Genomic DNA, 22,096 nt, shown 5'->3' with positions numbered 1-22,096 from the left:
TTGCCTTGCTTCATCAGATTCATTTTTTTTATTATTGAAATGCTTCAATCACAACTTATTGAAAGAACAGACAACCATCCACAAATGCTACCCACTATGGTTCTATTCAGGAACTATACAATACACTTCTGTTGCAACATGACAAGATTAGTGCTAACTGGGTCAGAGCTGTATAACACAGGGAAGAAGACTCTGGAAGGTAGCTTATAGCTCCTACTCCTTTCCGTGGACTTACATATACTTGTCACTCAGTCGTTAAGTCTTCTTGAGTGGTGTCTTCTGCTTCCTGAAAAATATGGGGAGAAAGAACAAGCTCAGAGTATTTCCAAATGAGGATCTTATCGTAGAGTGGCAAAGCATCAGGCATACTCTAAGTATATAAGTTGCATCATAAGCGAGTTATTCTCAATTACTATCATTATAATAGCCCAGATAGTAGATAGAAACAATATAATCTTCAGAGACACTCTCCTTGGCAAATTCTATTGGAAGTAGCAAGAGTATCAGCCCCTATTAATCTGGATATTTCACTTGAAGGAGGCATCCCCAGTGAATTATTTGCCTTTTATTTTTGTACAATTCTAGGGCATATTGTGGATTTTACAAAAAATAAACAATGAAGTACCTTTACGTTAAGCAGGTATGCTTTTATCCATCTATAAGTCAGGGGTGTATATACTCTTGGAATAATGGAATAATCAAATTTTTTCCTACACATTTGTCTTAGTACAATTTCAAAGTTTTGTAAGATAGGGATAGTGTCCATATATTAGTGTATTTGATATTCAGTTATGCAGTCTATGCTGAAGAATCTCTGTGCGCATGTTTTATTTTGAGTTACAGTTTATCACTTTTATTGATTATTTGTACTCAACCCACATCCTTGTATACATCTGGCGTATCTTCACTTAATATGATTCTCAATACCTCCTTTATAGATATTATATCCTTTGCTCAGTGTGGTTGCACCATACTTTTATAAAATGATATTATCAGTTATTGGTTTTTTTCAGTGGTTTCCCAATAATGTCTGTTTGCTTCCTCTGCTTTTTAAAAAAATTACAGCTGTAAAATTCCTGCTATATATATAGATAGCACCATCTCCTACTTCCTTTCATTCTGTTATGGAATGATTTATTTTGTTTCCCAAAGGCCCCTTTAGAGATAGTGACATTGTAGAACCACATTTTTATCCACACAACAACAGAATCTTTTGACTCCAATACATTTGTAATTTCTTAAATTAGACATTATTTTTCTCTTCCTGTGCTCTGCCAACTTTGCATTTGTTTACAAATTTCCAAAGGAAAGTCATAACAATATGCTACAGAAAAATACAACATATGTTGTAGAATTTTAAAGATCACTGTTTAATTGTTAAATAAACAATTTATTATGAAATTAAGCTTTTATGGGCCAGATCCCTTTCAATTAAAACAGATTTGTATTTCAACAAATTGATGCCATAATGGAATACTGTTAAGGATTAAGGTAATATAAAACGTATTATAGTTCACAAGAGCTATCCAGATGCACCATTCAAGACTAAACAACTACACAAAATGGTTTAACAACCTAGGCAAGGAATGTTATTATCCAAATAGAATTCATCTCCTTCCTGTACTCATAACATATTCTCCCTGTGCCCACTTCTCAATTATGATCCATTTGTAGCACCACTGTATACTTAAAAGAAAATATCTAAGGCAATTGTAAGAAAAGACAAAAGGGCTCGGTCCTTTATACTTCACATCCCTCTAATTAGAAAAAAATCAATTTTTCCTTGTCTCACTTCAAGCTCCTTCTCTCTCTCTCTTTCTTTCTGCAACTCCAACTCTTCTTCTTTTCGCCGTTGACGTATCTCCGCAGCCTCATTGCGTTCTTCTTCCTCAAAGAAATCTTTATCGAGGCGCTCCAGGTGTGGGAGCAGAACCAGGGCTTCTAGACGGTATTCTGCCTCATCAGAACAAGGATTCTCTAACAAAACCAGGGCTCTTAACATGGGCAGCACTTGCAACTTTTCCAATTCCTGTACTTGTGCAACTGCATTTCCCCTGCAGGAATGGGAAAGAGACACCTGCCTTACAAAATGTTCCCTATTAGGAAAATAACAATTTAAAAGAAAGCAATAGGTTCAAAAGGAAATGTAAAGAATAAATGGTGTATTTTTTAAAAAAGGAAGTAAGAATTTTTTTTTTTAAATGTTTCCTTTGTAGGTCTCCTTGTACAATCATTTACTTTTAGAAGACATCTGGTGTCAGAATCTTCCCATTAAGCTATGGTCATAATAAGCTATTCTAGGCACAGAACAGACATTTAAATTTAACTGTCATTAATAATAATAACAACAGCAACAATAAAAACAACCGCCATCTAGGACTAACTGGGATCAGTAGGAATTAATAATTATTGTGAACTGCAACTGTTTAAATTACAATTGTTTAAGTTACAACTGTTTAAATCACACTGTTCAGATAGATCAAATGTCTTAGAAGCTTTAAAAGTCTGCTGGCTGCTACTCTTTATTTTCTACGAATCTATCATCTTCATATCAAGGTATCTTATATCAGATCCTATTAGTGACCGGTAGTATTGTCTTCAATCACTGAATAATCATTGTACTGATGTAATTACATTGAGAACAAGCTTTATATTGCCTCAGTGATGTTTGAGTGATGCTAGGAAGATTTTAGAAGTCACTAATGGGAACGTACTGTGATTATGCTTTAAGATGCAAAATGAGAGTTACTGTAGTTGCAAGTAGACCTCTTGATTTTCAATGACCTTAACATTTCATTTTGAACAAAAAATGTCATGTATTATTATTTTCATAATTGCTATATGATTTAGATGCCTCTTCTGTGCCCTTGCCCCATTTCCTACCTTGTTTGGGGAGGGAGAATGAATGTGACTTATTGGTAAACTTAAATCCATTGTCTCCACTTCATATCCAAAATTTTAATCACAACTATGTAAGGTTGTCCCTGTTGCTGTGATCTAATGCAACCAATGTATAGGAGTAATGTTCTACTACATTTTGTAAAAAACTAAAGATTGATATTTGTTGGGAAGACATGGTTTAAACATAACTTCTCATATTATTTTCTCTTTATTTCCAAGGTGACTTTGTTATTCTATACAGAAGCCCACATACCGTAAATTGAGGTACTGAAGAGATTTCATGTTGCTTGAGAAGCCTTCCAACACTTCAATTAGATTGTCACGCAGGTGTAAAGTTGTGAGTTGCTCCAGATTTTCTAAGTCCTCTAGATGACTAATAGCATTCTGACCCTAAAAAAGAAGATATTGTAGAGAACAGAACATCAGAGCTGAGTAAGAGTATATTCACCCAATAATGAGGAATAAGAGATTTTATAAACCAGTCATGTGTTTGCAATTAATTAATTTTAGGGATATCTTTTTCCAAGCCTCATCTGGGCTTTACAATGGTAGGGGAAAATTGAGGGATAGACGGATTGCCTGCATTCCATCTAAACTCTATAGATTCTATGGCTTTAGAATCAAATCAGCATTTGCCTCTCTCCTATAAGTCTTTTTGTTACATTTTGCCTGATTAGGAGACCTGAATATCTTGACAGTTTGATTTTTGTGATCTCAAGTGTAATAAAGATATTGCCTAAGATGAACAAATATGCAAGAGCACAATCACATTCTTGGCACATGATATGTCATGAAATTGAATCATCACTAATGTTCCCTCCCCTCTATATTCCCCAGTGATCAATTTTAACACTGGCATTTTGTTGTTATTGTTAATTTCATGATTATGCTGTTTCTTTCTTCAAGGAGCCCAGCATGATTTCTGTCTTCCCACTCTTTTTTTAACCTCACTAATAACACTGTTAGACTGCCGAGAATGTGGCTGCTTCTTTCAGTGGGCTTTATGGGAATTAGAATGGGAATCTGAACCCCGACCTCTGGAGTTCTTTGTAAAATCATTACACTGATTAACCAACAGAAATTGGAGTCAAGCTTGGGAAATTGTGAGCTAACATTGGATGGTAATTCTATATATTAATGATTGAAATCATATCCACTTTGAAATACAAAAGATCAGACTATGCAATTAACACATCTTCTTTTTAACCCTGCCACAATCAGGCTTAAACTGTGTTTTTGAAGCTGCTATATATATTCCAAAGGAAAATCCCTTGGAGATGGGGCTACCCTTGAAGTAACAGCGACTTGGAAAAATGGATTTTAACAAGGCAAAAAAGAGAAGATTTTCATTTGCACCCCCTACCTTTCCCATCATCAAGCTTCCCCAGGGTTCTCTGTAGACTATATAACTATACAACTCTGTAGTATAGTTATGTACATATCTAGTTTCATATATAGTGAAAAGGTGAAAAGGGTTTTAAGGACAAGTTCCCTTACCAGGTACAGGTTTTTGAGCTTAGGCAAGTAGATTCCAGCTGTAGACTTTAGACTGTTTCCTCGTAACTCTACTGTGTGCAGATTTGACAGGATATTTGGATTCAGTCCGGATAGTACCTCAATTGCATTGCCTGGATAGGAGAATGATAGGCAGTGATAAGAGAATTAATTGTCCAGGATTCCTTTTCTGCAAAACATTTCCCTCTAGGTTCAGAGGAATCCTTGAGTATATACCCACTCACTTCTCAGGTTTAGGCTGACCAAACGTGGGTGGCAAATGCCATCACAATCCTTGATGTGGTTGTTGGCAAAGCTTGCAATCTGCAAGTAGGGCAACTCTTCTATGCTGGCACTGATTAACCGATTATTATCCACTTTCAGCCACAGCAAATGTCTGAGAAATGCCAATGGAGAGAGGTCACGGAGCAAGTTGTCTGACAAGTCTACATACCGTAGATGGATGAAATTATGGATGAATGTGACATCTGTCAGTTCCCTGTCACAAAATGAGGAAAATTACATTATTCCCCAATTATCAGCTTTCTAGTGCCTTCCTTAAACATATCTATTCCATCAGGAAGTGGAATAACAGCCCGTGGCAAGGAGACCAAACTCTTAGAAAAATGGAATCAGGTGGTGAGTTATCATTATGTCTGTGCACTTACTTTTCTCTGACTTCTAATTTCACAAAGGCGTGAGCAAGACCATTGCCAGTTTTACATAAAAGTGAGAGGCCTTCCTTCACCATCTCCTCATTGAGAGAGGTTGAAACTTGGGGCTGTGGGGGAAAAAAGCACAGTCAAGAAAAGATACAAAGCAACATTATCAAGTCACAGCAATCCTTTTGTATCTGAAGAGTGAATAATGAGACAATGGTTATTTTTTTCTCTCACACATTTCCTTCTACATTTTGCATGCCTTCCTTTGCATGCATGTGGTTGATGTCTTCTTCACTACAGTGGACAAGCTGGGGAATGGGGGAGAGAGAAAGATAAAAAAAAATTGAGAGTAGAGATGAGTGAACTAAACCATGGGTTGTAAGCTGACAATTTTATTTAAAATCAGCATCCATTATCTCACTCAGAGATGTTCTGAGACCTGTACACATACATTTACTTTATTTATAAAAAGGTCAAACCTGTTCACTATTTCTTCTTTTTTGACAGGAATGTCTTATTTTACACATTTTTAAAACAGAAGCTCCTTTAGAAAGGGAACTTGTGGGTATTCTTTTGCAAAGAGCATCCTACATAGGCTATATTAAGAACTACATTAAGTTTTTTTTTAATTGCATTGATTTTGATGGGTAGAGAAAACATTTTCCAGTTTTAATGTAATTTCAACAAATTGCTTACTGCCTGGGTTGAGGTATTGTATAAATTCCATGAACGAATAAAGGAATTATATTTTATATATATTTGAAAAAATACAGTGAATATTAACGTGTTTTACCTCTTCCTCTTCTACAGCCCCTTCGCCTTCACCTTCCACCTCCACCTCCACCTCCCTTTCTTCTTTCTTTTCTTCAACTTCTTCTTCAGTATCATTTTCATCATCCGGTTCCTCATCTGACATTTTCCAGAGTTAATGCTTTCAGGCTATAAAATAACGAAGATTGTAAGTGAATTCTAGCAAAGTGGCCAGAATCTTATTTCAATTGAATATGAACAGACTTGGTGTTGGCATTGGTGAGAAGGGCAAAATGTTCTCATTTCAGGATACCATTACAGGAGGAGGGAGGGAGATGCTTTTAGGAAACGTCCTATATTTCAGTGGGTCTTTTTGCATAATGTCCTTTTGAAGACCTTTTAAAACATCTTCGAGGCAGAGAGACTTCCAGTTTTGCATCTAGCATCATGGCTGGGGGATTGAGGAGCTCCGCACCCCATGGCTGGTTTCGCCCTGCCAGGGGATCCTATATGGGTCTAAAGTCATCCCAGAGAGGTGATGAAGAAGGAGAGCCCCCCCCATTGATCATGGAACAACGGCGGTTGATCCGCGTGATCTGGGGGAAGCCCTCCAATCCAACAGGAGAAAGTCTAGCTGCATTCCAGTGACTAGCCCAAGCTACTGGCATCCTAAGTCCAAAAGCACCAACTAAGAACAACTGTGAACAGCGTGTTGGAGCTGGGTGAGAAAATTGATCTTCTCTTCTCTATTTTGAAACTAATTTCCTGGAAAAGATCCCTAAGAAGCAAAAAAATCCTCCAAAAATGAGAAGGAAGGGGATTAAAACTCCACCCTTCCATAGACGGAAGCGGCGATTTAATTTTTATGGGGGGCAGAAATACATTGAAATGGACTAATGTAAATATATAATTTGGATAAAACTGAAAACTATGGAAATCGTTAAGACTTTCTATTTAAAAGAATATTGATGAAACTATAAGAAAATAAACTTTTTGTTTTAAAAGTTGGAAAATAAACAGCTACTGACATCTAGTGGTGGAACAGAGTATAGAACTACAGCTGCTTGCCTCAGAAAATGGCAAAATACCCAGAAACAGAGTACAATCTAGCCCTTTGATCCTCAGTGATTCTTAGCTAAATAGAGAACAGCTGGGAAAAGAGGAAAAAAAACATACTGAGCTATCTATTATAGAATAAGAAATATAATTGTTATGAAAACTGTTGACCTTCCTGGATTATAAATACCTACTGAGTTCTGATATTTAAGTTTAAGAATTGTCTGCAGAGAAAGAAAAACTTTGATTTTTTGGATATTCTTCTAGGGGGAAAACTATTGGATTGTTTTTAAGTGGTTGAACATTTTGGACTGTTTATAAAAATAAGAGACATATTAGACTATAGTGTTTGGAATTTAAGACTGGTTGGTTTGATGAAAATGGAAGTTGCATATACAATGAAAAGTAGTAAGAAACCACATGCAATATTCTTTTCTAAAATCCCCAGTCTGGAACATCAGAGATCTGCAGGAATAATACTTCAAGACAAGACAAATATTTTTCAGGAGGAAATGTATGCTATGTTGCAACTAATTCAAATGACAATCGTTTCAAATCATAATTAGATTAAAAATAATTTTGGTGATTTAAATGAGCACATCCTTAAAAAATTCTCAGAAAATGGTGACAATGAATCAACAAATAAATCAGATAATAGAACAAAAACTAGAGAAAAGTGATCCAAAGATGGAGGCTACAAATGAAGAAAATTACAGCTTAACACAAACAAAGAAAAATTTGCAAGATTTTGCTATAACATTCAAAATGGAAAAGACATTTTATTTTTCAGAACTTCAAAACAAACCTGAAGAAAGAAGATTTGATAAAATGGACAATAGAGCTCTTAGGACAGTGTTTCTCAACCTTGACAATTTTAAGGCACGTGGACTTCAACTCCCAGAATTCCACAGCCAGCATTGCTGGCTGTGGAATTCTGGGAGTTGAAGTCCACGTGCCTTAAAATTGTCAAGGTTGAGAAACACTGTCTTAGGAAAATCACTAGAGTGTGGGAGACAAAAATGGAAAGAGAAAATGAGGGAGAAGAAAAGTAGAAGCTTCTTAACGAATATAAATGGGAGAAACTCCCCCTCAAAAGCACCTTACCTAATTTATCTTTCCCATTCTTAACAAATAAAAATACAGGAAGAATCCTATGGCAAGCTGAATACACTGACTTGGAAAGCTGTTTGGCAAAAGGAAAAGGCAAGAGCCAAACTCAAAAGAGATGATTTAACCTACCAGATGGAGTACTACATGACTGTTTGAACATAGTTAAAAGAATAGTTAAATTTTGGATATGTGTGGGCTCTATAGTAAGAGAGATATGATTTATAAGTAGTATAGTATATCTTTATGATATGGGAAATGTAAAAATAATGGGATGATTTAAACCAATGAAATATTTTGGATGTTTAAATGTAATCAACTTGGAGAAAATTATAATTGATAAGCAATGTTTTGAATACTGAAAAGAAACTAAGCTTAAATAAGAACAGGCCAGAACCAAATTTAAGAGAGATGATCAGACATATCAGATGGAGTACCATATGACCAAACATTTGTCTGAATATGGTTAAAAGAATAGTCAAATTTTGGATATGAAGGGGCTTTATAGTAAGAAAGATGTGATTTATAAGTAATATAGTATTTTTTATGATATGGGAAATGTAAAAATATTGGGATGATTTAAATTCATGAAATATTTTGGATATTTAAATGTAATCAATTTTAAGAAAACTATAACTGACAAGAAATGTCTTGAACACTGAGGAGAAACTAAGCTTAAATAAGAGTTCTGAAAACAGCACTTATAGTGATTTACACAAGTTGTTTTTTTGCAAATGCAAATGTAAAATAAGCTGATTAGAAAAGACATTACATATTGATGTTATTGTTAAATATTAGAAAAATATTTATACTCAAGATTCGTATGTATTATAGTACTAAGAATATATTTGCTCAATGTTGGTAAAACTATTGGAAGAAGAGAGGACTAAGGAAAGGTATTTTTAGTTAGCATCCTAATTATGAAAACATAGAAATTAACTATTATTGACTGTTGTTAAATATATGAATCAGACAACACATTGTTTACTAAGCACTAAAGACTGTTATTTTAAAAAAATAAAATAAAATTTTAAAAAATAAAATAAAACATCTTCTAGGCATGTGGACTAGAATCTTATCTTGGCCAACAGGCTCAGAAAAATCTACTGGAGCGCAACAAGAGGGTTGAAGTGATAATTCTGAGGCCAACTAAGACACAAGATAGGAAGGCAGATATATAAATAATGAAACAAGGACTTTATGGGCATCTTTCAAATAGTCCTACAGCAAAAGAGAAACTGAAGCCCTTGCACCTATTTGCTCCCCGTAAAAGAAGAAAACCGATAGATGCATTTTATTACATACCGTGGACAGATGTTGCACCGGTTGATTTTCTCTCTATTACTGTTGCCCACCTGTGCTTTTAGCGTCCCTATTCTCGTGAAAACCAAGGCAACCACCCCTAGCCCTTTAGCTCCACCTTCTGCCCAATTCGCGTTCCTTCAACTCTTCAAGAAGCGGTTACCTAAACAGTTACTACTATCCACTCCCAGTTGCTGACCCGGTGCAAGACTTTGCCGCTAAATGTGGATTACTTGGTTGCTAGGGCAACTCCGGAGGAGGCGGGCTCTGTCATCGCAGACGCCTTTACTTCTTCGGCAGCCGCCAAATGACTGCCAGGTTTTTCTACCCCGCAAAGGCGGCTGCAGGCAAAGGCTGGCTGGAAGAAAGCGCGGGGAGAAGCGGATTGGATGAGAGCCGCGATATTTACATAAAGCGTCCTAGGGGAACCTCTGTAGCTGCGTGTCTCAAGCTTGGCGTTTTGGGAATTCTGAGGATTGAAATCCATAAAAGTTGCTATGCTGACTCCGAAGAGTCAGAAGAAGCAAAGCAAAGTAGAGCCGGGCCGACAGTAAGTGATGGCATGCAAAAGAGAAATAGCAGGATTTCTACGCTGTCACTTTGGACATGAGAGACAGGGCAGCCATTTGTCTGAAATGGTATCTCCTGCTCGAGCAGAAAGTTGAATTAGAAGACCTCCAAGGTCCCTTTCAACTTTCTGTTCTATGTCTGGGGTAGGCAACCTTGCCTCTTTTATGACTCGTGGACTTTAACTCCCAGAATTCCTCAGGCAGCCATGCTGAAGGGAAAGGGAAAGGTTTCCAAGCTGAGCCATGCCGGCTCAGGAATTCTGGGGGTTGAAGTCCACGAGTCATAAAAGAGCCAAGGTTGCCTACCCCTGTTCTATGTTCTTTCTTCATTCAGGGTACAGTACAATAGGTTTTTTCACATGTACAGTACATATTTCTGTATCACTGTTATGTACCACCTTTTGCCAAATTTATTCAGAAATGTTAACATTTCTTATGAATGCTGTCGCTATTTATTCTGCCGGTCTTTCAATCCCCTGCACCTTCCCTATTTTATTTCCCTCTGGTTTCTGTAACTTCTTGGTTGCCTGGCTAACTAGCTTATAGATGTATGACAAATAAGGTTCATAAGGATCCATTGCATCTCCCTCATCAATGAAGGCCTATGTAATAACAAATTGAGGCTCTGTTAGAGAACATACTAAACTCTAGTGACTGATTCATCCACGCTGCCACGGTTTACACTACAGGCTGAACCAGCATAGCAAATCAATTGAACAAGGCAGAGTAATAGCACTCCAAGTTGCTTTTACCGCAGCATGGACTTTTTGTCAGGCTTTTAACTCATTTTATATTGCTTTTAATGAATGCTGCTAAGCGTTTTTATTCTGCGTTTATTTTAATGCAGAATACCACCTGGAATACTCAGATGACTCAAGTAAATAACCTCATTAGATTAATCTAAGTGCCCTGTATAAGGAGTAAATTAAATAAAGAGCACTTAATTAGATACAGAAGGTTGGGTGAGGAAGGAGGCTGTGTGTCCTATGAATGTATAATACACATGTTGGGCTACAAATCATCAGTTATTGGTTCTTGATTTCAGCTTGCAGAGGATTTGGTGCCACAGAGTGCCACAGAGCATAGTGCCCTCAGTTTGACTGAGGCAGCACTTCCTGGTCAGTCTCTACTTCAACTCAATTGCTAATTAAATTGCAAGAGATTGGGGAACTATGTCCCCAGCATGAACCAAACATTTGCTTTGCTCCTCCTACAGCAGCCAAAGGCCAAGTGAGTGAATGCTGACAGTGATATCACTGAAATGGGCAGTTGAAGAATTGTGACTTAAATTACATTCATTTGGACCAGGCAGGTTGGACCTTCCTAATAGAAACATGCTTTTCTGGCAAAGAAAAGTTTGCTATTTCTTGGTTAACTACCATTAAAAACAAGAAGTATGATTTCTGGGGAAAGTGGATAGACTGAAGACTGAAAATACTAGTATGGTGATGGCAGATGGCATCAAAGATTGTAGTGTCTGGTTCTACATTTTGGATACTCCTTCATTCCAATATCATAGGATGTCTCTCCCCTGTCCTTTTAACATGAAAATAGATTTTGCTGAGTGCCCCAGGTATGTCAGAGAAGTGACACAAGACATAAAATGTAGTAGAGTTATATCTACACAACAGCTAACTACACTCTTGAGAAACCCAATACACTTGTGTCGCAGATACATTTGCACACATGGGTAAAAATTCTTCCTAAAAGCTAAGTACAGTACATATAGCTCAAAGGAGGTAAATGCTGGGCACTATCAGGTGTAACTCTAGAGGGCTGAACAGGCATTTTATCCAATGTTTGGGACCTACTATATAGAAACTCAGTGAAATGAAGACTCATTTCCAAGACTTAAAAGGAATGTGTGGCAAGGTTAGAGAGCAAAAAGAACCTGCTGTAAATCTTTTGTGCATGGATTCCCAAGGAGAGAACACATAAGTGAGTTTCTTGTGTGCAAAAAATGGTTTAAAATATGGTTTAAAATAGATTGGATGTTTTTATGTACATAGTAAACACAACTAATAAATCAGGGCAAGCAGTCTTTTTGGACTGGTGGGGATAGTTGGAAATTGGAGAAACTGTTGTAAATATACATACAAAATATATGAATATTTGCCTGTTCACATAATAGATATGGCTGTGAACACCCACAAAATAGTTTGTTATTAGAAGACCTAAGATCTTCAAAAAGACAGTGTAGAAATCTAATGAGATTTGTTAAGGATTGTGTTGGACCATTTCCAAGACCCACATTAGGTGTATTGAAGGAACATCAAAAGAAAGTGGGAAACAAAAAGTCTGCTCTATAAAGCCACATAGAATGTTTTGAGATTACTTGCTACCCATTATGCAGGGTGTGAGCTCATTATTTAGTCCTGAGGGATTATCAACATTTAATCAGTTCAGTTACACATTAAGGTTCTTAACACTGGAGAGGCATTCTGGACAGATCCACTGTAACTAGGATAGCATTGGATTTTAACAATGTCTGAACTCACTTATTACATCAGAATGTAGTTGGCTTGTTTCTGGTTTATGATATTGTACTACATACTACAATTTGCACATGTTTTATGATTTAATATCTTGTGTAAGCCCTTTTGTATTTCAGTATGTTCTTTGTCCCCTTACTGTGAGCATGTTCTCAGTTGGGAAAGTCAAATCCAATTTTTATGAACTTTGCCCTTGTTCTTGATGGCCACTATCTAATTTTGTCAGATGTGCAAGGTCACATGTCCTCATCTGCACATGCTACCATTATAAGACATAGGATTGATCAAACTAAACTTTTGCTGACATATGACAATTTCTTCCCTCTAACTGGATTAAAAGTTATGCAATCTGCATAATCTGCTATTTATGAAATAACTTATCGGTTTAATATTCAACCTTGGGGTTTCTAGAAACCACACCATTCCCTTGTGTATGAACATATTAAGAAATCAGGCTATAACTATTTTTGATGTGCTGTAGCAAAGCCACAAAGTTTTTGCTCTATTTCTTTCTGTGATGTAATTGTTAATTAATTGAAATCATCTTTGGCCCAGAAAAATGCTATTTACCTGATTTATAATTCCAGAATATTTATATAGTCACTGTGGGAAGAATTCAGAGAAAGAAATATTTTGGGAAATATTAAAAAGGCAGAATATATTTCCCAAAGGAATAATGGAAAAGATCTTTAAAAAGAAAAGACAGAAACCAGCCTCCAGAAATCAGCTCAGTCCCTAGGCAAAAGCCATCCTTTAGAAATGCAAATTCAATAATCCTTTCAGAAAGGTTGGAGCCTTCCAGCTAGAAACTGAAGAAATTAGGACCCTTAAAATCTACATACTCCACCCAAACTCTTAAGACAGGACATAATAGGATTAACCCACCAATACCAAAAGGGCACACTCAGACTCAGGTCAAAGTACATGACACAGGAAATACAAAGCCTCAAACAAGAACAGGAAACAACCTCAAAAGCCCCAGAAGGTATAAAAGCCCACCACTGCTCCATGTGGTCAATTGTATTTTCCAGAGCCATCTTTCTGTCTGCCTCTCCTCTTCAATAAACTACAACTGGCATGTCAAACTCCTGACCTTGTGTGACGACCTTGTGTGACGTATCGTGTTTCCCCCCATTGCTGGCAATGGGGTGAGCGCAGTTTCAGCATGACATATCCGGCCCGTGGGCCAGCAGTTTAACATGCCTGAACTAAAACCTTTCTAAAGCATTCTCATGTTGTTTATTCCCAGCTTGGATTGGACCCTAATGAAGATTTTTCTTTCAACATCACATTCATCTGGTTAGATTCTATGCAGTGTGTAGATCAGTGGCTCCCAAATCTTTCTATACCCTGCACCCCTAGAACGCTTCTGATATATTCTTGCATCCCTTATAAAAGTTCAAAATAACAGCAACGAATTATGCATAAATACTATAATTTTGAAAACCCAAGTTTTCGCACCCCCCCTGGAATATCTTCTCACACCCCCAGGGGGAACCCTGGTCTAGATAAAAAGCCTAATTCAAATACCTGTCTGATTCATGTATATGATTTTTGATCTAGTAAGTGCTATGGTTATAAATAAGTTTTTGAATACCCAGTTAGAGATTACTTCTTCTACTTAGTCCTCTTTACATATACTGGAATCTCATATATGCAAATTCTATTGATCTCAGTGGGGTTTAATTACTGGGTATATAGATTAAAGTTTAACTCCTTAATTTTTATGTCAACTTAAAAAACAAATATACAGCAGGCTGATTCCTTTTGATGTTATATTGTTTAAATCAACAAATTGAACTGACAGATATTTTAACTGACAGTCCTCCTCAAACAAACCCAGCATCACAATAGGCTGTTCTCTGATTAATTAAACCGCAGTGAGATGCAAAACACATTGTAGTCTATTCAACAGATCTAGAGCAGGAGCCAAAGTATGTCCAAAGCATGTGGTAGGATCACAGCCCAGGCTGAGCCCAAGAAGTGGCACCAGGAGTTTCTAATATTACTATACCTTTGACCTGGGCATGGAAAAAAATTACATATAGACCAGTATTTTTCAAACATGGAAGAAAAACACTGATTTAGACAGAGGAGCATCTAAAACAGCTTTATCCAAATTCAGTAACTGAATTGTATAACGTATTTTCTCCTTGATACAATTTGTACAAAGCAGGTTGATTTCAAAGTGCAGTTGCTGTGATAGATGCAGTCTCTACCATATTTTCTTCACCAATCCTGCAGATTAGTTCCTGAATGTTATCAATTTCAATTTAGCACTTAATTCAGCAAATATCTTTAACTGACTTATATTGCTTGCATTTTTGCTTTTGGCAGCGTGCATGAGAAATGAGACAAGCATTATATGCACAATAGAGAAATGGGTTGTGAAGATGTCAAATATGCCAAAACTGAGCCATTTGTCATGGATAAACAATAAACCGTTTATGGACTTTTGTTGAAAGTAGAGAAAAGTGAGGTGGTTTATAGATTTGATGTGAGTATAAGGACTAAACAAGGGGCCAAAGGGATTTTTGTAACATTAATGAGGGAGATTGAACAACACGTTAATTTTTGTTGCAAGGGAAGTCAGAAGTCAATTTTCTGATGTTTGTTCTCATTTTTCTTTTTAGTTTTTATTCTTCATGAATTGCATTTTGTGGAAAAATATTTAATAAAGATTAAAGAAATGAGACAAAGTTTGTTAAGAAATCAGTGGGACTTCCAGCAACTGAAGATGTTTTAATTTCTCCCTCTGATGCTTAAAACAAATTATTTTTGCAAAAACACAGGAAGTACTTGAAAATGTTGATAAAACCTTTGGGAGATGTGAGGCACTTTTTAAGCAGAGTCCCATTCTTAACACAGGGAGCAGTTAAAACTGACAGTTACCTAGCCATCTGAGGATAGGTGCCATTTGAAAGACAAAGACATGAAACTGGTAGTAATTGATGTAGCTTGAAGACATTTCATAACACTGCTGAGTAACTGACTAGCAACCAGTGATATGTCAGACATAGGGAAGGAAGAACCGAGCCTCGATTCTTGCCTTAAATCTTCAGAAATCCAAGCCCTCAAACAGTATGTTGCAGGCGTTTCCCCTTAAGCATATGCATATAGCTTATGTCCAGTTCCATGTCCTAACTCACTGGAAGAGAACCAGGAGTGGTAAGGAATGAGAATTCAGTGATGTTTTCTCTAGAAATGTGTAAAAACTCTTATGTATGCCAAAACCTTTTGAGATGTTTTCCCCACAAACAACAATAGTTCCTACACATCACTTTCCATTTGTTTATTTCTAGTTACCAATGGCTTAGGAAACATGGAAGGATTATACAACTTACAGGCAATGAGTCCAAATTAGATGAACCATGAGGTGAAAGCCTTAACAAAGCAGATGGCCCTCTAGAGCAGTAGTTTGGAGTGGAAAGAAAACAGGCCTTCAACTAGTTTACAGGGAGTAAAGACCAAGGCAGAAGCCCCTCTCACCAATATAGAGGAAGCAAATGAAGTATTGCGTTTAGGAAGGAACACAATATTCATATATTGGCATCCACATTTAGCAGTAGAGGCGAATGAAAAAGCTGGGAAAAGAGATTGAAAGTGAGGCCATTTCACTTGCGTGCAAGTGTATCTTTACAGTATTTCTCTTCCAGCTAGGGTTGGTTCCCCCTCCAGCTTTTTTATTTCAGATTCTACAGATTTCACTCTTTTGCATTGATGATGGTTACAAATTCAGGCTTCAGGGAAGCCCCACCAACAAGGAAGCCATCTACATCATGTTGGGAGGCCAATTCTTTGCAGTTGGCACCAGTAACTGAACCTGGAAAGAATAAAATTTCATTTAAAAAGAAAAAAGAAAACAATTCCAGAAAGTAAAATACAAGTAAAAACAGAAAATGCAAGGTGTTTCCATCATTAGATTTTTTAAATGCAATGCAGTAGAAAAGCCCATCACATGACCGCATCACTTAGTGATGGCAATCTTGTCTGCTGTCATAACCCCAAGATATGCAAGTCATTAAATGGCAGATGGAGGGAATTCCAAGTAAGGAGTGTGGGGATGCCACAAGTGAGGGGCTGAGGGAGACCTGGAGGGTTGGTGCAGGCTGCATGAGAGTTAGGGAAGGAGGGTGTTGTGGTGTGAATGTAGAGTAGCTGAGCGCACTAAGTCCATGTGAGTGTGGGGAGACCAAAGGGAAGAAGGCTGCAAGCACAAGGATACTGAGGAGGGGGTGGCTCCACACAAGTGCAGGGAGGCCAGGGAAAAGAGGGTGTGGATTGATGTGAGTGCAGAGAGGCCAAGGGATGTAGTGTGTGGCACAGTTCACAGGAAGGCAGGGGAAGGGATTTACCAGAGTGACTTGCAAACTTCCCTCCTGGCTTCCCCATTGACTTTGCTTGTGGGAAGCTAGCAGGTAAGGTCACAAATAGTGACCGTATTGCTGCAGGATATTTAAAACCATCGCAAGTGCAAGCTAGTTGCCAAGCACCTGAATTGCAATCATGTGAGCACAGGGGCAGTGCAATGGCCAGAACTCTGAGGACCAGTAATAAGTTTCATTCATTCAGCACTTTCCCAACTCTGAATGGTTGCCGAACAAGTGGTTGTTGGTGAGGACTACTTATAGTGCAATGCACTCTAGAGGTTACCCTTGAAGACCATCCAGAAGCTTCATTTGATCCACAATGCAATGGCACATGCAACTCTGACAGCTCCAAAATCACCTGTATCCTAAAGCTGCTCTGGTTCTCACATTCTGAATGCAATTCAAGGGGCTGGTTATCATCTTTAAAGTCCTGAATGGCACAGAGCCAGGTTCTTTCTCTCTGAGGGTATCTGCCCATCCCACCAGATTCAACAGGATGGGCGTGCTTCAGGTCCCCTCTACCACTTGTCATCTGGTAGGACCTATCCTGCCTAGGAGGCAGGTCTACTCTTCCACCATGACTGGGCCAGGACATGCACTGAACCCAGCACAGGCACAGTTGGTGTAAGGCTGTTATTTATCACATTTGAATAGCCATCCATTTCACAAAAAGCAACTCCGGAGGGCATATATATTATATTATATTATAATATATATATATATATATATATATATCATATATATTATTATGTGTTTGGTTAGAGCTTAATGGTTTTTAATGGGGGAGGGAGGGTATTTGGTGGTTGTTAGCCACAAAGCATTACACTGTATTTGATTGTTGTTAGCCACAAAGCATTACACTGTATAGCACAGGCAGTCAAATAAATCTTTTAAATAAATAAATCTTATCAGAAACCTATCCAGTATAACTGTCAGGCTTTGTAATTTACTTAGAGGACTGAACACCCTGATTTTTTCCCACCAAGTTTGGGGGAAATCCTAAACAAATACAGTTGTTTTAACAAATACAAAGAGATGCTGTGCTTCTCTGAACGAGATGCATTTCTTCCAAATCATTTTTGAAGCTATCTATAGTCTTAATATAAACCACTTCTGAGCTGCTTGTTTCTCCATAAAATATCATCTAGAATAATTCTCTTCTTTAAAAAAAAACTTTTTCACACCCCAATTTTAATCAGTGTGTATAAAAGAGTGGATGGGGGGGGTATCATCCATCTGGCCAGGATATCATTAAGCAATATTCCCAATGCATGACGATGTGGTTTACAAAGATGAATCAGTCAAATATCAATGTTCTATTACACTGAAACTAAAAATTGGGTACTTGCATTCAAGAGACAAACTGGCAAATTATTACCACAGTTTTATGCAATGATGAGAACAGATTCTATTCACCTCCATAGATGATTCGAGTTGACTGTGCAACAGCTTCAGAAACATGGGTCTTCAGCCAGTTCCTCAACTTGTCATGAACTTCCTGGGCCTGCAAGAGGAAGTGGGTTAAAAAAAGTGGGCTTTTAAGAAGTTGCATTGTCATGCAGCAGTCATCTTGAAGCGAAGAGATGCTATTCATTTGGGGAGTCTCTAAAGAGAGACCCAAGGTTTGAAAACAGGATGTCCCTAATCACATTCATACCTGCTGGGGAGTTGCAGTTTTACCAGTTCCAATGGCCCAAACTGGCTCGTAGGCAAGAACCACTTTACTCCAGTCTTTCACATTGTCTGGGGAAAAAACCAAAGCAAATAAATGTAATTTTAAGACCAGGAAAAACCCAACATGGCAGAGTGGAGAAGAATAGTCAGCTCCTCCTCCTCCTCTGTATCTTGCAGCTTCCCTCCATGCATTTCCATGGTTAGCCAACAAAGGTTGAAAACAAGTGATGCAAATGAAAACACTCAAGGACAGTTATCCTAAGTAATGACAAATCAATCATAGCAATGACCTTTAACTCCGGAGCTCGTTTTTGACAATGGGCATTAGTCTATCCAGCAGCTAACACAAGCAACACATTCTGATTTGCCTAAATGATCTGTTAACTATGATGTAAGGCTGTCTGAGCACGAATTATATGGCATTTTATGCCTAATCTAGAATTGTCTTTTAATAGCAATAAATGTTTACATATTATTACTGTAATCTCCCTAGTTAGTGGGGATGGGTGAGAAAGTCCTTCCCTAGTTCCCCCATGGTCACTTACCAGCAATGACCTTGGTCTGTTCGAATACCACCTTCTCTGTGATACCAGCCTCTCGCTCATCAAGTTTCTCTCCAATGCAAGCAATGACCCCAAGCCCTTCAGACAAGGCATGGGCCACCTTCTGTCCAATGAGCTGAAAAGAGACACAAACAATGTAAGAGACCTATACAAGCTTGATACATATCCTGGATATAAAAAGCCCAGTGCCTGTCATAGACGGCAGTGAAGAGGGAAAAGAAACTCAGAGACAAATCACTCACCTCATCTGACTCGCCAAAGACATGCCTTCTCTCAGAATGTCCTAAGATTACCCAGGTGACGCCAACATCCTTTATCATGGCTGGGCTGGAAACAGAGGAAACAGGTTGCAGAAAATGAGCTTTTAGCACACTGCTACCTAAAACGTGGCTTTCCCTAGCCCGAGAATTCTGGCAACATACCTGATTTCACCTGTAAAAGCTCCTCTGGGTACCTTGTAACAATTTTGTGCAGCCACCCCAATCTTGGCATCAAGTTTCTGCCGGGCAAAGTCAAGGTAGATGGAAGGGGCACCACAAACCACCTCTGGGACAAGAAAAAGAACATCATGTGGACTAAAGCAGAAAGCTAAAATGCCCTTTCAATTACAGACTCACCATTCATTCATTTGCATTCAAATCCTCTGTTCAGTTATGACAACATGCATAGGACACACGTGAGCCCAAAATCCACAGGCAAGTAAAAGGCAGCAGAAAATGAAATGAATTGTTGCACTAGGGATGGGAAAACATTTCATTCCATTTAAGATCATAAGGGATAACCATCAATTAAAATTGTTACCACTTAGGTGGATGAGTCACAGACATGGTACTTTGTTATGTACCATGCAGTTATAAAGCTGAAAGAAAATTTACTGAATGAGTGAAACAGAGAAGGTAAAAAAATCAAAGCTAAGCCCATGAGTTATACCTAGTAGCCTCTTACAATAATGAACTATAACCTTATAATTAATATAGGCCTGCCTTTATGTCTTATATTTTAGGAAATATATTTTAAGGGGTTTTTTTTTCCTATGTGTACTCCATAACTGAAGTTTTTTTCAACCAGGCTGAAAAATGATAGGAAAGAGACAAACCATTATTGTGGTATTCTGTTCAATACAGATTAGTAATGTAGACCAGAAAATGCTGACCCATTCAAATGTAGTTTACCCAACTAATCAAGCAAACCACACAATATAGAAAGGGTATTAATAGAATGAGTGTCTGGGTCAATAAATTGTATCTCTTATACTTCATCCCTTCTTCTGACCTTTAGCAGGCTATAGGGATAAAGTTTCCAGTTCTAAGTACAGTAGCTGGTATTTTTAGTCCCTACCCTAACACCTATATTTAGGAATCTTTTTCCTCCAGAGCCTTTGACATTTCCTTCAGAATATCACTTCAGAAACTGCATTCCTTTTTCAATCCACCTTGCCCTTTCTGATTGGATAGTGTCACAGAGAACTTGCCAGAAAGGTCCGATTCCGATACTTTCAAGTCACTGCTACCAGTTCTCATTGGGTTATGCAAATAGCATTAAAAGAGATTTCTTCACTGTTCAACGTGCCAGGGCACTATCTTCCTATAAAGAATGAACTCTAGTATTAAGAAGCACCAATTGTATCCTCCTCTTTGGCTACTCTGCATAATTCTTGTTAAAGACAGCTGGCCAATCTGTTTTACTTAGTATCACTTAAAAGACGGTTAGTTTCACTTACAAGAAAGAACTGAAAGAAGGCTCATAAGCAGTCTAATTTGGCAATCCTTATCTTACTGCTTCATTCTCAGAGAGACCAGATGGAGTCTTTAAACTGAATGTTACTGTGATTTAGGCAAAGCTGGGGCTGTAAATAGGCTAGTCCTCATAGGGTTCCTTGAAATGTTATGGATTATTTATATTATTCATATCTTTTACTTAAAGGTCTAAATTATATAGCTTTATTAGAGTAGCTAAATTTATCATTTCTCATATTTGGGCTTGAATCTTAACCCAGCTGCATGTGCAGTTAAAAATTATAAACAGCACAGACACATGGCTCACTAGGACTTGCAGAGCCTGATTTTGTGCAACAAGGAACAAGTGTTAGCAATGTAACATACTATAATTTAGTTTTTTCAGAGTGTCGTTTTGCCAGTTGATAGGTATATAAATCGAAGAAATAGCTTTTTTCCCCCAAGCCAGGATCTGCTTTCCTCCACAGCTGATTGCCCTCAATTCATTTTTATAAAGCTCCACGACGAGACAGCCAAACCACCTCGGCGGTACGTGCAGGCGGCCACACAAGCAGGAGGAGGAGCGCTATATTATTTAGGCACGGCAACAGCAGGCGCTTCCTCTGCGAGGGATGCTCTGCAATAGCCCGCCGGAAAAAAAAGAAACCGCTTCCCGGGCTAATTGGAGAGGGGGACAGGCAGGCGCTCTTAGGTTAGGCACGGCCCCTTCCTCACGCCCAGGAAACCCACCCGAGGCCCGCAGCAAATACGCTTGAAATTGGGGCACAGCGACGGGATGCAAGCGAAGAAAACGGGGCTGCTGCTGCTGCTGTTCTTGCAAGGCGCTTCCGGGGAAGCCTCCTTTAGGCAGAGCTCACGGACTGTCCCCACCCTCACCCCCACGAAAAGACAGCAGCTCCTTTTCCCATTCAGTCCGGCGGTAAATCCTCCTTACCGGTCTCTGCAGGGATCTTAGCCTCATTGAGAGTGTGGATGAGCTCCAAAAGGCTTTTCTTATCGCCGTTCATTTTCCAATTCCCGCCCACGAAGAATTTCCTCGGTGCCATGATGGGGGTGTCTGGGCCGTCTGCTCAGCAGCTTCAAAGGAGATCAGAAGGTCAAAGAGCGCAGCGGCAGCAAAGCACCCTCTCCGGGTACCTTTATAGAAACCCGGGAGAGCCCGCCCCCCGGTGACGTTGCGCAGAGCGCGCTCCCACGATTGGCGTCTCGCTTGGCCAGTCAAAATAGGAGGCGGAATTCGTGTTTTCCGGTTGGGGTGTAATCGCGAGAGTTCTGGTTTGTGGCTGAGGAAGCGAGTCTGAAGGTGGGACCTGTTTGGGAAGAAGCGGATAATTCCTGTATGTTTGCTGTACCGGTTAAACTCCAAGCAACAGTATTACGTATTTGATAATTCGGCCCTTAAAGCAGAAGTTGCCTGAAG

At 38.5% G+C, this 22,096-nt stretch overlaps 2 protein-coding genes across 4 annotated transcripts; both read right to left on the bottom strand.

Moving 5' to 3' along the window:
- Positions 1-13: 13 nt before the first annotated feature.
- On the bottom strand, positions 14-9,870 carry LRRC23 (leucine rich repeat containing 23). 3 transcript variants are annotated; one of them, XM_039338765.1, is made up of 8 exons: positions 9,276-9,870; positions 5,851-5,996; positions 5,064-5,176; positions 4,641-4,792; positions 4,399-4,529; positions 3,155-3,291; positions 1,793-2,054; positions 14-286 (listed from the first exon to the last, which is right to left on the bottom strand). In XM_039338765.1, the coding sequence occupies exons 2-8, from the start codon at positions 5,971-5,973 to the stop codon at positions 245-247; spliced, it is 960 nt and encodes a 319-aa protein (XP_039194699.1). In that variant the 5' UTR covers positions 5,974-5,996; positions 9,276-9,870; the 3' UTR covers positions 14-244. The 3 variants fall into 3 exon arrangements, with proteins under 3 accessions (XP_039194699.1, XP_039194698.1, XP_039194697.1); XM_039338764.1 differs by having other exon boundaries at positions 4,641-4,894; positions 9,436-9,866; XM_039338763.1 differs by having other exon boundaries at positions 4,641-4,894; positions 9,276-9,865.
- A 5,740-nt stretch (positions 9,871-15,610) lies between these two features.
- Positions 15,611-21,802, bottom strand: TPI1 (triosephosphate isomerase 1). The gene is made up of 7 exons (XM_039338761.1): positions 21,611-21,802; positions 19,363-19,486; positions 19,183-19,267; positions 18,923-19,055; positions 18,361-18,446; positions 18,120-18,207; positions 15,611-16,156 (listed from the first exon to the last, which is right to left on the bottom strand). The coding sequence occupies exons 1-7, from the start codon at positions 21,720-21,722 to the stop codon at positions 16,038-16,040; spliced, it is 747 nt and encodes a 248-aa protein (XP_039194695.1). The 5' UTR covers positions 21,723-21,802; the 3' UTR covers positions 15,611-16,037.
- Between the last annotated feature and the right edge of the window lie 294 nt (positions 21,803-22,096).

This window comes from Crotalus tigris, unplaced genomic scaffold (assembly GCF_016545835.1).
Source record: "Crotalus tigris isolate CLP2741 ecotype Arizona unplaced genomic scaffold, ASM1654583v1 scf7180000017716.2861928, whole genome shotgun sequence".
Lineage (NCBI taxonomy): Eukaryota > Metazoa > Chordata > Lepidosauria > Squamata > Viperidae > Crotalus > Crotalus tigris.
This window is presented reverse-complemented; position numbering and strand designations above follow the sequence as displayed.

Coding starts and splice junctions, on each gene's coding strand:
- LRRC23 (XM_039338764.1), bottom strand. CDS start 5,973: ATGTCAGATGAGGAACCGGATGATGAAAATGATACTGAAGAAGAAGTT. Junction 3,292..4,398: donor AGCTCAAAAACCTGTACCTG/GTAAGGGAACTT, acceptor CTTCTTTTTTAG/GGTCAGAATGCTATTAGTCA. Junction 2,055..3,154: donor CTTCAGTACCTCAATTTACG/GTATGTGGGCTT, acceptor CCATTCCTGCAG/GGGAAATGCAGTTGCACAAG.
- TPI1 (XM_039338761.1), bottom strand. CDS start 21,722: ATGGCACCGAGGAAATTCTTCGTGGGCGGGAATTGGAAAATGAACGGC. Junction 18,447..18,922: donor ACAGACCAAGGTCATTGCTG/GTAAGTGACCAT, acceptor TTTTTTCCCCAG/ACAATGTGAAAGACTGGAGT. Junction 18,208..18,360: donor AAACTGCAACTCCCCAGCAG/GTATGAATGTGA, acceptor TTCCTCTTGCAG/GCCCAGGAAGTTCATGACAA.